Source organism: Pelophylax lessonae, assembly GCF_965119305.1.
Source record: "Pelophylax lessonae genome assembly, chromosome: 9".
In the NCBI taxonomy this organism is placed as follows: Eukaryota; Metazoa; Chordata; class Amphibia; order Anura; family Ranidae; genus Pelophylax; species Pelophylax lessonae.
Window position 1 is genome coordinate 94,002,379 of NC_138776.1, and position 15,017 is coordinate 94,017,395.

The window sequence follows — 15,017 nt, forward strand, 5'->3', positions numbered from 1 at the left end:
GTGCAGATAGCAGCTATTCTTGCCTGTCAATTTAGACCTACAACACATAGAAAAAGGTTTAAAATTACATTGGAGATTTTTATCTTTGAACCATCACCTCATCTGAATCAAACTGAAATCAATACTCTGCTAATATGATAATTGTCAACAATTCTTCAACCCTCTTAGACCTTATTCACATGGCCTTCAGCTTATATAATAATAGTGTGTATAGCAGATTTTGAAAAGTGCTTGGGAAGCTTCAAGCAGCTTTCTTGGGATCTTTAAAGAACTCTTTAGTTCCAGTTTGGAAATGTTATAGCAGAAATCCCGGAAAACTGCTTTTGGTCCTTACAAAAAAAAATAAATAAATAAAAGGCTTCATAATCGGATCAGGGGAAACAGCACGCACGATCCCAAAATCTGACGACAGGTCGTCCATTTTTTTGCATGCTAGTCGCATATCGAAAATGGAGAGGTTACGAAAATTCTCGTACGACAGGATAAAAATTTGGAAGTGATGTAATGTGTTGTAGTGTATTTGTATTGTATTTTTGGACAATAACTATACTGATTAAATGAAAATCGTATGATCTGGTATTGTACGAGAAACATTTTCGTGCTTGTCCGATCGGATAATATGAGGTGAACTGTCGTGATCGGCTCTTGAAAGCTTTGTACTAATGATCCGATTATTCTACGATCGCTTATAAAGCGGTATTTTTGCCTGATTTCCGGATCGCGTGTACGGGCCATTAGAGGATACAAATGTTCAAGGAGCTCACTGAATGAGCAAGGAGAGAGGAAGGGCAGATAAACAACACTGTGGCTTCAATGTATGAGAGCTGCAGCTCTTACAGCTGTGGGGGCTGTATATATGGAATACAGTATATACTATCTGGCTGTATGAAAGAATAAATTTACAAGAATGGGCAGCTATTCTAGCCATGGACTAGGAGGTGTTATGAGAGGTGACATTCATGTTACATACTAGTAAAGACCAAAAGCTGTTTTCCTGGACTTCTGCTCTACATACAGATCTTAATGAAAGTACTAACTATCAATTTTAAGAACCTTCTAGCAAGGCTTAACAAGCTTCTAGCAGGCTTCACAGTCCTGAGGTTTACTGGAGCCTTCTAGAAGCTTGTTCCCAAAATCGGAGCTGAATAATACCCTAAAGCCTCCAGGGAAGTATACTGAAAGCTCTGCAAATGCTTTAAAAAAGTTTGCTGTATACACTGCTCTTATAAAAGCTGAGGCTCGTGTACGCAAGGCCTTAGGCCTTGTTTACCAAAGAGCAATAAAAGCATGCTGTTGAGCAGTGCTTTTACCACCCTCTGACTGCCAACCCTTTAGAAGGGCATGTTTCACTTGGCCGGTGGCAACCTATTTAAGTGTATGGGGCTGCACTGCAACCTGAATACAATGCATGCAGTTGCGGTGTTGTGGTTCAGCCTAGCAGGCAGTGAGGAGGAAATATATGATCAAACACCCTCTGAAAAGCGACCCACTGCTTTTCATAGGGTTACAAAATGGCTGCTGCGTGTGATAACGAGTCCTTAGTATGAAGAATTTAAAACTGGCTGTGTAGCTCCAGTCCTAATTTAGTAAGGCAAAGAGAGCAAGGTTCTGGCTGTAATTATGGCCTTAGTCTACACAGCCATGAATTTGTATAGAGGCTGTTAAAGTCAACATCCCTTTCTATAGCCAATATTAATACATAAAAAAAACTCTTTGGCCCTGTACCAGTCTTTTTAAGGACAATACAAATATATATATAAGATCAATTTGATGGACAATGAAGTTCCCTTTTTGGGTTTATGCACAAACAAGGTGTTCCTATAAATGATTCTTGCTCAAACATTGGATCACAATTCAGATCACCATTTATTAGCCTCAGAAAAACTCTAGGGGCCCGTTTACTTCACAGCACTGTGGTAACGCATACACATGCAATGTCAATCATTCTGAATGACATCACAACAAACTTTGCTGATGGATGTGTGTTACAGATGCATGGGCTGCCTTAATGCAATGCACATTGACACATGACAGAACACATGTAACACAGTAATGGCAGTGTGACTAAGGCCTAAGGAGCACAATTTGACATCTGCTGGTAAAGTATGCATTGACTGATATATTATGGTCAGAGTGCAATTAGTTGGACTAGATAGACACTTGCTTGTGATGTACAGGATTATATAATAATTTAGGCCAGGACCAAAAAAGGAGAAAGGTAAATTAAAATGCTTTTATGAAAAGATTCCTTCCAAACTTCAAATCTGAACTGGCTGTAATTACCGCTGACATCTTTTATTATAGCTGGATTATGCCAAGAGCCCTTATGTCACTTTACATGCAGGTTTTGTCACAAACCTTATATCTTAAACAAGGTAATGAAGGTTAACAATAGGATTAACAAGCCATCAAAAAGTGAAAATCCCATCATGTTGCACAACACAATAGTAAACATTAACCTAAAAAAGGGATGGGAGGGGGGTAGAAAAATGCCAGCTTTTTCTTAGTTTATAATAGGAAATTAATTTGAATGGATGCTTTTCCAGCACAACCTTTCATTCCTTGTACGTAATGTGATTTGTCTTTTGCTTAGTCCCTAAGAACTGATCGTTGTTCCTTTTTTCCCCAATTATAAAAACAAACAAATCATCCACATTTGTCAGACTTCTAGAATGGTAAATGATTAGCTTTATGTTGGCTAACCCCTGTGCCTTCATGTAACTGTTATAGTGCTCCAGCCAGACATGGGAGTAAGTCACACATGTGCAAGTCACAAGCAAGTCTCAAGTCTTAACCTTCAAGTCTCAAGCAAGTCCCAAGTTACTGTGGCAAAAGCAAGCAAGTCAAGTCGAGTCCCTGCTAGAAGTCAAGCAAGTCAAGTCATTTATTTTGATCAAGTCACAAATCAAGGCAAAGTACTGATCTACCCCAATTTTCACCTTTAAATCAGTTAAAAGTCAGTGGTAAGGAAAGGTTTTGTTTTATTTTCAACATTAACAAAACTGCTTAGTGCTTTTTTCTTGGTATATTAAAGAAACACTTTGAATGCCCAAACAGCTCAAAATCCTTCGTCCGGTCATGTTTCAACACCACAGTCACTAAAAACATGTTAAGTATTTCCATTGTTAGACAGCCAGTGTCCTAAAAATCAGAACACACTGAGGTGTTTTAAGTGACTGTGGTGTCAGAAACATAACAGGCACATTCATTTTGCTTTAACACATCTTGAGAAAATGCAAATATTTAATAACTTAAAAAAGTAAAGTAATTTTGAGTCATATGTCTCAAGTCAAAGTCAAGTCTCAAGTCATGAATACCAAGTCAAAGTCAAGTCGAGTCTTTTATTAATTTTAGTCAAGCAAGCCTCAAGTCCTCAAACTGGTGACTTAAGTCTGACTTAAGTCAAGTCATGTGACTCAAGTCCCCCACCTCTGGCTCCAGCCACCTATATACTGTGGAGGTTACCATTCTGCAAACTCACCCAGTTTTCCATTTTTCCAAGGTCACTAGTTAATAAATAGAAACTGCATTTTGTCTATGTTGTTTGAAGGCACACATTCGATTTATAAAGGAGAAGGTTTTACCTTCCGCTTTTTTCTAATATTCTGGGCCTTGATCAGACCACATTTTCTGACAGAGTGCAATAGGACCTGCCTTAATATGCTTCATATATAAAAGAGGAAAGAAAACAATTCTGAAATACTGCCTGTAGAAGCACTCATATTTCTTTGTACCGGCACCAGGGCAAAGGTGAGATTTGCGTTGTCATCCCCAACCTACTATTATATGTTAGGCTCAGCCAAAAAGCATTTTTTTCCCCCAGACATTAAATACGGAACCAGGTCATCCCAGCAAAACCAACTGAAGGCTTTGCTTACCAAAAACAATTGAAAATGATACATTTAAATAAATGGTGGAGTATTTTTTTTTTCACATATGGTTAAAGATCAGAAATATTAAACTCTGGAGCAGCATTTTATCTTCATGCCTAGCCATCATTTTACTAGTTATATTTATCAATTATTGGAAGTAAGTACACTGTGGAAAAATTATACCTCATGTATAAAAAATACAGAATAAATAAAAATTACTTAAGAGTTTTATTTCCCAAAAGCACCTGTTTTCATTTGACCACATTCCCAAGTTTGGATCTGTATAAAGAATCTCAACTTACCACTCAGGAAAAGGAGAGGATGAATCTTGGTGAACTTGGGGAATGGGGTGGGGGTTGTATTAAAATAATTTAGGTCTATCCCAATATGGTGTCTACTCTACACTACTGCAGCTTCCAAGAGGAACATAGTAGATGGTATTAACAATCAAAACATAAAAATGTTTTTATCCTAATTTAGTTGAAAACATTGGCAGACCCACTATGGCTCAAACCTTTCAGCTGACAGTTTCTAAAACAAATCGTTTTCAGTAACTACAGTACAACGGTATGGTTGTACAATCAAGTCTCTTGACAAATTACCAAAACTTCCATGTTTTTTGTTTTTCTGTTGACTTCCTAAAGCTAGCAGGTATTGCTTGATATTCAAAAATCTTGATGTTCTTTGCTGCAAAGCACAAACTTCTTTTTCCAAGAAATGCTTCCAGATCTCAGTTTAGAATAGTATAAAAGTTGTGAGCTATATCTGTATTCTACTAAAGAATGATGATTGTGAGACTATACTTCCCTGATATCATGTTTTTCAGAATCCTTAAATCCAGAGCTCCAGAGTTGAAATGTTACAGACTTTTACAGTCACATTGACAATGTTGTAAGTGCCTTGGACTTACTCAAGAACTTCTTTTTTTTAAACTCTGGAGTAAAAGTAAACTGAAAAGGTGACTGTCTTCTTCCAGATGGTGTCTAACTACTGCGGTAAGTTTTTATAATGTCCTTGATGAGACGTCTGCAGATGGGACAGCAGGCATTGTTCATTTTCTTGAGTTTTATGCCACATGTATAGCACAGACACATGTGTCCGCAGGAGTATATGACTGTGTCCACCATGTTTTCATAGCAGATGGTACACTCATCGTTCCAGGTTCCTGAGACAGATGGTGAGATGGGTGACTCTGGCATGCTCACTGGAGAGTTTGGAGCTGTACCTTAGAGACAAAAAAGATGTGGCTTGTTTAATAGATTTTCATTGTACATTGTAAAGTATTTTGTAGTGATTCACAGCTGAATTCTAGCATACCTGCATGAACTGTGGATTTCATAAAAGGTCCTGTAGCCTAAAGACACCTTTGTACTAAGGGGCCAAAATGTAAACAGCGGTATGGCCTTACTACTGTTAAAAAAAAAAAAAAAAAAAAAACACACAGGGGTGTACTTTACAAATATGCCTCTGGCTTGCTTCAGAAATTTAAAAGTGAGAGAAGTGCCATTCCATTTATTGGAAGGGGGGATAAAGCCAGGAGGAGGAACATTTACAAGTTGTGATTGGCCTCTTCTCATACATGGTGTGCTTTATGTAGCATTTTTCAGTGAATACTCTATAGAGAACTCCAGGTTCTTCACTTCAGCAGTTTATGAATCAGTTGTAAAATGAGGAGCACATCTGAACAGTGGATTGGCCTTTAGTAAGTCACTGAGCACTTATGCTATAAGTGACCACTTTCATATATCCATTTGGCCAAGAAGCAGTCTACCAGATTTCTAATATTTGTCCAGTCCAATGGTCAGGTAAATGGACTCCTAGTGCCACTGCTTGGACCTTGTAAGTAACCTAAACATGATTCCACACATAGATCAGAATGCATGTGGTGTGGTGGGTCGATATTTTCCAGCTAAAAATAGGTGGCGAGGAGACATACTGCCTCCTTTCAAACACCCTCTCAAAAGAGGTCCACTGTGGATCAACTTTCAGAGGGGTGGCAAGGGCTGCTACATTTTAGAAAAAGCCCTTAGTGCACTTTTTTTCCAGAATGATGTCCCATCCCCATAAAGTTACTCTATCATGAGAAAAGCACAATTGGAAGATCATCCTATTATAGGAAATGCTTGAACAAGGCCCAAATGTCTGGGATCACTGTGGCATCATTGGGAGCTGCACTGCCTCTCCATAGAAAGCATTCTGGTTTGACTGCTCATGAGCATTAGATTACCCATTCTTTCTTATTTAAAGATTGTTGATTGTAGGAATGAATGGGTAATCCACTGCCCATGATCAGCCCAAACAGAATGCTTTCTGTGGAGTTATCCTTTAAAGCATTGACAGTGTACCTCAATTTTGATCTTTATATAAATATTTTTTTTCTGTTGTCACAGTGTACAGCAACAGACTGAATACTTACCACTTATGGAATTACAAAGGGGCCCTGGCACACATGTGTTCAACACAGGGTCAGAGCTGCCACTGTATAGGGCTGTTGGGGTGTTTGGAACAGATGTTGGAGAACTTGGTGTTGATATTTCTCGATGGTCAGATGATATTGTAGAGCCTAGAAAATAAGATTGTTTACTTTAGGTTTTGGTTTTGGTTTTTCCTTATAGATTTTACACGCTTGCAGGGATTGCAGTGGTAAGATCATGCAACTGGAATTGCCTTACACAGCCATTCTACCTCTCCAATATTTTTAAAATATCTAGAATGTAAGACCTCCTTCACAGTACTTGCAGCACATGGAAGGATCAGGGAATTGCAGGTCAGATCAAGCCATACTGTATTATCTGATTCTGTCTTCATTAAATTGATACCACATCCATAAATGATGTGTATTACAACACATACCAGAAGCTTCTGGAACACTACATTTGTCTAATGCATGCACAAATGCAGCAGTGGGAGAGCTGGCTGCAGGCAGCTGGTCTAGAAGGAAGTCTTATTCAGGCCTGATAAATTGCAGCAGAATTGACTGTTTAGACAGATTCAACTTAATCCACACAATCAATTACTGAAAAGGGGGAAAATGAACAGATAATATTTAATAAATGGGGTATGACAAGTTCTGAGCTGGGCTTTTGCATGGACACATAACCAAGGATCTTGTTTGTCACTGTTGGTGCAAGTGCTCTTGCTGCTCACTGATCAAGCACATGCTATAATGATTTAAGCCAGATGCTTCAACTACCAATTCCAGCACAGCTAGGGGGCTTCTAGTTTATAAAACTAAAAAATGCAATAAATATGTCTCACCGAAAAAGGAAGGCTGAAGGTGCAATGTGTACTGAGAAAAGGGGGATGCAGAGAAAAGGGGATAAAAGACATGTTGGATGCTGAGGGGACTGGTGATTTCCAAAATAAGTGGTGGTGCGGTGCAGTGGATAGTAAGAGATGCAGGAGGAAGGGTGCTGAAAGAGGTGTGCAAGAGGGTGGGTGCTGAAAGAAGGGGGCTGTAGAATCATTGGGGTTTATTTACTAAAGGCAAATCCACTGTGCACTGCAAGTGCACTTGGAAGTGCAGTCACTGTAGAGTCGAGGGGAACATGCAAAGAAAATAAAAACAGCATTTTTGCATGCACATAATTAGATGATAGAAGTTAGCATAGCTTCCCCTCATTTCAGATCTTCCCCTTAGATCTACAGCAACTGAACTTCCATGTGCATTTGCAGTGCACAGTCGTTTTGCCTTTAGTACATAAATCCCATTGTGTGCTAAGAGAAGTAGGTGTGCTGAAACCACAGTGGGTGCTGAGAGGAGGACATGCAAGCATGGTGGGTTGCATGTGTAGCACCCTACAGGGTAGATGCTAGGTAAAAGTATAGTGGGGCTTGGCTGCCTAACAGCAGGGCCATGGTTTAAGCTGGGCTGTCATGTCTCCCCGGTGTGTCTGCTGAGAGGGGAGTCTCCCCACTGGCTCCATGAGAGGATTTTCATTGGGCAGTGGAGGAAATCCAATCAGAGACACATTCATGCCTGCATCTACCCCAGAAGGCAGATTCTGCCACAGAGGATTCTGGGAGTGGGTATATGTTTGAGGGGAACGCATGACGCAGCATCTTTGGCAGGAAGCAGAGTCCCAGGAGGGGGAGTACGACTGTCTCTCCTCCTGTCAGAAGGATCGGGTATCTTGGGGGGGGGGCTGCCTGGGAATCCAGAGAATGCTGAGTTGAGCTGCAGAGGGGATTCGGTGTGCTGAGGACCAGTGGAGGAAGAGGGGTTCAGTTCCAAGAATGCCTGCCAAGGTCGTGAGTACTGTAAACTGCCCCTAGGGGTCTGCCAAGTGTAGAGGAGACCACTCCAGAGAAGGTTCCAGGGATCCAGGAGTCAGCTAGCTGTAAAGGGGGTGCCTAGTCAGAGGACCCTGAAGTGTTAGAGGGGGTGCTTAGTCAGAGGACCCTGAAGTGTTAGAGGGGGTACCTAGTCAGAGGACCCTGAAGTGTAAAGGGGGCACCAGTGGTTGGGTCCTGAAGAGTCAGTGTACAGAGTTAAGAGTTGCAGCGGCACAAGCAGTGACAAGGAGCTACCTCGGTCAGTGAAGGACTGAAGGGAGCTGTTCAGAGACTTTTGAGCTAGATTGAGTGTCAGGAGTCAAGTGTTCTACAGTCCTGGATCTTCTGAGTTAACAAACAAGTTAAAGTCGAAGTTTCAGCACATGTTCAGCACAACAGTATCTTTAACCACTTAAGCCCCCGAAGATTTTACCCCCTTCCTGACCAGGCCCTATTTTGCGATTCGGCACTGCGTGATTTTAACAGACAATTGAGTGGTCTCGCGATGCTGTACCTAAACGAAATTGACGTCCTTTTTTTCCCACAAACAGAGCTTTCCTTTGGTGGTATTTGATCACCTGTGCGATTTTTACTTTTTGCGCTATAAACAAAAAAAGAGCGTAAATTTTGCAAAAATAACAATATTTTCCACATTTTTTATATGAAATTCCCCAAAAAAAATGTAAAAATCAAAATTTTTTAACATTTTAGGCCAATTTGTTTTCTGCTACATATGTTTGGTAAAAAAAATTGCAATAAGCGTATTTTGATTGGTTTGCGCAAAAGTTATTGCGTTTACTAACTAAGGGAAAGATTTTTGTCATTTTTGTTGTTTTTTTTTAACTAGTAATGGCGGTGATCTGCGATTTTTTTTTGCTGGACTGCGATTTTTTTTGCTGGACTGCGACATTGCGGCGGACAGTTTGGACCCTTGACTGACATTTTTGACACTTTTGGGGGTACCAGTGACATTACTACAGTAATCAGTGCTATACATATGCACTGTTACTGTAAAAATGACACTGGCAGGGAAGGGGTTAACTTTATTAGACATCCAGGGGTTGTGTGTCCCTAGGGGCGTGCTTCTAACTGTAAAGGGGCATGGCTAGTGGTGTAACAACAGAGACATATGATCCTACATAGCAGGACCATATGATCTCTGTTCTTACACAGGGGAGAATGACAGGCAGCTTTGTTTACATCAGCCGCCTGCCTTTCTCCCTCTGCACCGGACGATCGCGAGTGACCGGCGGACATCAGGTCCACCGGTCACACGCGTGGGGATGTGTAGGAGCGAGCAGGGGCAGGAGCGCGCCTCCGGCGGCGCGCGCTTGCCCCCTAGAGCCTCACAGGCTAGCGACGTAGTCCTACGTCCCTTTGCCTGTGAGGGGCTGACTGCCGCAGTAAATATACTGTGGGCGGTCGGCAAGTGGTTAAACGCCAGGAAGCGCTAGTCGGCATTCAGCTGGCATCAAGACAGCGCCAACGGGCCTTTTTGTACAAAGTCCCAGTTAACCTAGTTGAGCCAGAGGAGTATCCCACTCATTCCCTTCTCCCATTCCCAAAATACAATAAACAAAACCAACCAAAGATGCCGGAGTGGTTAATATCTCAATTCTCACACTTGGGTTCACAACTTAAAGGTGTTTGAAGTGTCACCGGTAACAACAGCAGACCCACATCAGGCTCAAGGCCTGGAAATATTGCTACACATGGTAGGTGGTGAGAGAAGGACTGCAGAAGTAATGGGTGTCGAGGGAAGGGGTGGAGGTGTGCTGGATTCTGTGATAAAGGGAGGAAAAGGTGCTGAAAGAGGGGGGGGGGGATTTGGTACAGAGTCTAGTGGAGGGTCTTAAAGTGCAAGGAGAAAGTGTTAACTGATGGGGCTGACTGACATAGCAGAAAGGGAGTTGCAAAAAAAAGGGGGTTTTAGGCACTATGAGTGCTGATAGAAAGGGGGCCGGTGCAGGAGTGGGGCTTGGTTGAGAGTGAAGTGATTGGCTGCCTTAGAGTGCAGGGAGGGGTTTTTTTTTGATAGTAGGAGCTGGCTGACAATGCAGGAAAGGGAGTGTTGGGTGATAATGTGGAAAGGGGGGGATTGGAGCTGGCTGACATTGCAGGTGGGAGGGTGAAATGATACGGCAGAGAAGGCTGGCTGACATTGCAGGTGTGTATGTGTTGGGGGGGGGGGGTGTTGGGTGATACTGCAGGTGGGCTGTTTGACATTGTAGGGGGGGTGGATAATGTGATAGTGCAAGCACAGGCTACAGTTATGCTGCCAGCCATCCTATAGGCTCATAGAAGTGCCCCTTTGCTTACTCACATTGCTGGAGGTACAGAGGGAGTTAATGACTGCCTAAGGGATTCTCTACTGTAGCAGTCATCTCTTACACAGCCTGATTTCTCTTTGAGTCCTAGCTATAATGTGTAATCTGCCAGGGCTCTGATATTAAGCAGGCTGAGTGGGAAACAGATGAGCTTTTAGCCCCTAAAGCAATATCTTTTGCACTATAAGCAGAAAATGGGGTGGATCCTATACAGGGAGGGAGTACTCATATGAATCATCCAGCTGGCAGCAATGTTGAGCAGGGATAAGATACCTGTAAGCCCTGTAATCAGACAATGCAAAGTGAGCAGAATTCACAGGACAGAAGCTGCTGATGTGCTTCTCTCAGCCCCACACAGCCTATCCTTCTCCAAGCAAGTGGCCGGAGAAAGTGTGGGATCCCTAGAGACTAGTAGGGGCAAAGTGAAAATACATGGGAGTAGGGATGCAGTGGTCTGGTGCAAAGAGAAAAACCAGCACAGTGGATCGGAGGGGGTGACTGATCAGAGGGTTGCACTAAAAATTTCTTAGAATTGAATTGGCCAATGGAACAGAAGAGATGGGGAAGCAGAAAAAAAAGGAGGAGGAGAACTCCCAGAATCCCCCAGTATTAAAAAACAATACAATAGAACAGCGGGGGAGATCCCTGGTGCAGTCCTGCTACACTTTGGGCAAAGTGCAGCTAACCCATGGTTTTTGAAAACTGTGAGTTAGCTGTGCTTTTGGAAAGGGTGCAGTAAAGCCGCCCTAAGGCATTATCCCCAGGGCAAAAACAAAACACTATCTTAGGCATGCTATTATTACAGATGCCGATTTTTGTTTGTGATTTTAACCACTAAAGTCAATAAACCCAAATCATCAAAAACGGTCAATACATGCTATATTACTGTCAGGGAAGACATGACCACACAGGTGAAGGTTTGTGCTGTATATATATATATATATATATATATATATATATATGCGCAAGCCAGCAACTGTTCAGGCAAATTTACATGGTTTTGGACCAGGGAACGTGCAAAGGCGAACACGCACGTGCGCACGCCTGTCACTAATGCTGGTGCCAGGTGGGCTATTTAAACTGGCTGCAGTATGGACTCGTTGCTGTTTGGTCTGCAGCTTCTGTGTGTTATTCCTGTTTCCTGTGCTAACCTCTGATTCTGATCCGGCTTACTCCTGACTTACGTTTGTCTGCTTAATACCCCGACCCCAGCTTGTTTTTTTATTCTTCTTCTGCCTACTGTCTCTGCTCGATCTACCTGAACGTTAACGACCCGGCTCGTCTGACTCTGCATCTGCACATTCAGTCTGCTTCAGCTGCTTCTTCGGTCTGCCAAGCTCTTTGCAAGCTTACCTACCACCTGCCTGCTGCACATCCTCCTGCTGATTGCTGCCATGCAGGTTACTGGACTGATCGCAGGCGCTCCTAAGTCTTTGTGCTCTTGTGGCTGCTGTCTCCATATCAGTAACCCCCGAGCCAGTGCTGTACAAGGGGTTCTACTCTACACGTCAGGCTCACTGACCAGGTATGTGACAATTACATTGTGTTTATAGCCACTCATCCACTAGAGCACTCTGTAGACCGCAAAAAAAAAAAAAAACTGCTGTTCATTGTCCCTCCCTGCTTGTCTGTGTCCCCACTGCAGCCTGAGATTGTGTAGACAAACTGTTGACATCTACTGAGCATGCTCAAGTTTCAGTTTCCTGCTAAGCTGTTCATTTCCCCCTTTTTATTATCTGTGCAGCCCATGTAACTATAGAGTCACACATATGGTTATATACATAGTGGTAAATGACAGTTCCCCCTCTGCCTCCTTCTCCATGTCCTTGTATTGTTAAACAATATTGGGGTGGAATATAATGGGTGGTTGATGGAGGCTTCACCTCCCTGTTATTCCAAGCTCATACACACCGTAGACATAGGCTGATGGAGCTAGGCACAACCTGTAATTGGCAGAACCTCCTCCAGATATCTTTACAGTGAGAACAAAGTGAAAGCTATTGTCAGTCAACTTCAACTCTGCCTTCACTATTTTATTGCTAAAAAAAATTAAAAAAAAACATTTGTTTTGAAATCTAGATTTGTAATCAGTGTTAAAGCTGTAGTAAACTCCACTTTTATCTTGTACCTACAGATAAGCCTATAATAAGGCCTACCTGTAGGTACAGTGAATATCTTCTAAACGTGCAACCAGTGATATCACCGTCACATGTGCAATGCGCTCTCAACAGCATGTCGTCCATTAAGAGAGCTGTGTCGCAGCCGTGACTCTCATGCATTGTCATCGCGGCTCAGCCATTTAAATGGCCAGAGCCTGCAAACCTAGAAGGAAGACTGGGTGAAGTTGGATTCCTTGTCAGCGGTGACAGCACGCTCCTTGAGGTATTTGTTTTTTAGCTAAGTCTGTCATAATGTGCTAGTATGTGGTGCATATTAGCACATTATGACATTAGCCTGTGGGGGGACCAATTTGTTTTTTCCTATTTATTTCAGGTACTTGTATAACCCCGTAAATTTACGCAGCGCTTTACACACACACACATATATATATATATATATATATATATATATATAGTGCCTTGCGAAATTATTCGGCCCCCTTGAACTTTGCGACCTTTTGTCACATTTCAGGCTTCGAACATAAAGATATAAAACTGTAATTTTTTTGTGAAGAATCAACAAGTGGGACACAATCATGAAGTGGAACGAAATTTATTGGATATTTCAAAACTTTGTTAACAAATAAAAAACTGAAAAATTGGGCGTGCAAAATTATTCAGCCCCTTTACTTTCAGTGCAGCAAACTCTCTCCAGAAGTTCAGTGAGGATCTCTGAATGATCCAATGTTGACCTAAATGACTAATGATGATAAAAAGAATCCACCTGTGTGTAATCAAGTCTCTGTTTAAATGCACCTGCACTGGGATAGTCTCAGAGGTCCGTTTAAAGCGCATAGAGCATCATGAAGAACAAGGAACACACCAGGCAGGTCCGAGATACTGTTGTGGAGAAGATTAAAACCGGATTTGGATACAAAAAGATTTCCCAAGCTTTAAACATCCCAAGGAGCACTGTGCAAGCGATAATATTGAAATGGAAGGATTATCAGACCACTGCAAATCTACGAAGACCTGGCCGTCCCTCTAAACTTTCAGATTATACAAGGAGAAGACTGATCAGAGATGCAGCCAAGGGGCCCATGATCACTCTGGATGAACTGCAGAGATCTACAGCTGAGGTGGGAGACTCTGTCCATAGGACAACAATTAGTCGTATACTGCACAAATCTGGCCTTTATGGAAGAGTGCCAAGAAGAAAGCCATTTCTTAAAGATATCCATAAAAATTGTCATTTAAAGTTTGCCACAAGCCACCTGGGAGACACACCAAATATGTGGAAGAAGGTGGTCAGATGAAACCAAAATCGAAATTTTTGGCAACAATGTAAAACATTATGTTTGGCGTAAAAGCAAAACAGCTTATCCCCTGAACACACCATCCCCACTGTCAAACATGGTGGTGGCAGCATCATGGTTTGGGCCTGCTTTTCTTCAGCAGGGACAGGGAAGTTGGTTAAAATTGATAGGAAGATGGATGAAGCCAAATACAGGACCATTCTGGAAGAAAACCTGATGGAGTCTGCAAAAGACCTGAGACTGGGACGGAGATTTGTCTTCCAACAAGACTATGATCCAAAACATAAAGCAAAATCTACAATGGAATGGTTCACAAATAAACATATCCAGGTGTTAGAATGGCCAAGTCAAAGTCCAGACCTGAATCCAATCGAGAATCTGTGGAAAGAACTGAAAACTGCTGTTCACAAACACTCTCCATCCAACCTCACTGAGTTTGAGCTGTTTTGCAAGGAGGAATGGGCAAAAATTTCAGTCTCTCGATGTGCAAAACTGATAGAGACATACCTCAAGCGACTTACAGCTGTAATCGCAGCAAAAGGTGGCGCTACAAAGTATTAACTTAAGGGGGCTGAATAATTTTGCACACCCAATTTTTCAGTTTTTTATTTGTTAAAAAAGTTTGAAATATCCAATAAATTTAATTCCACTTCATGATTGTGTCAAACTTGTTGTTGATTCACAAAAAATTACAGTTTTATATCTTTATGTTTGAAGCCTGAAATGTGGCAAAAGGTTGCAAAGTTCAAGGCGGCTTTAAACTTCTCCACAACAGTATCTCGGACCTGCCTGGTGTGTTCCTTGTTCTTCATTATGCTCTCTGTGCTTTAAACGGACCTCTGAGACTATCACAGTGCAGGTGCATTTATACGGAGACTTGATTACACACAGGTGGATTCTATTTATCATCATTAGTCATTTAGGTCAACATTGGATCATTCAGAGATCCTCACTGAACTTCTGGAGAGAGTTTGCTGCACTGAAAGTAAAGGGGCTGAATAATTATGCACGCCCAATTTTTCATTTTTTATTTGTTAACAAAGTTTGAAATATCCAATAAATTTCGTTCCACTTCATGATTGTGTCCCACTTGTTGTTGATTCTTCACAAAAAATTAGTTTTATATCT

At 41.8% G+C, this 15,017-nt stretch overlaps 1 protein-coding gene across 2 annotated transcripts in view; it reads right to left on the minus strand.

Annotated features, from left to right (window-relative positions):
• Positions 1–4,845: 4,845 nt before the first annotated feature.
• The window catches only part of NEURL1 (neuralized E3 ubiquitin protein ligase 1), a 359,707-nt gene continuing 349,535 nt past the window's right edge, over positions 4,846–15,017 (minus strand). For both annotated transcript variants that reach the window (XM_082268398.1, XM_082268399.1), the window contains exons 5-6: positions 6,289–6,435; positions 4,846–5,097 (exon numbers count right to left, since the gene is read on the minus strand). In XM_082268398.1, the coding sequence (XP_082124524.1) occupies positions 4,856–5,097; positions 6,289–6,435 (389 nt within the window). In that variant the 3' untranslated portion in view covers positions 4,846–4,855. The remainder of the gene's footprint in view (positions 5,098–6,288; positions 6,436–15,017) is intronic.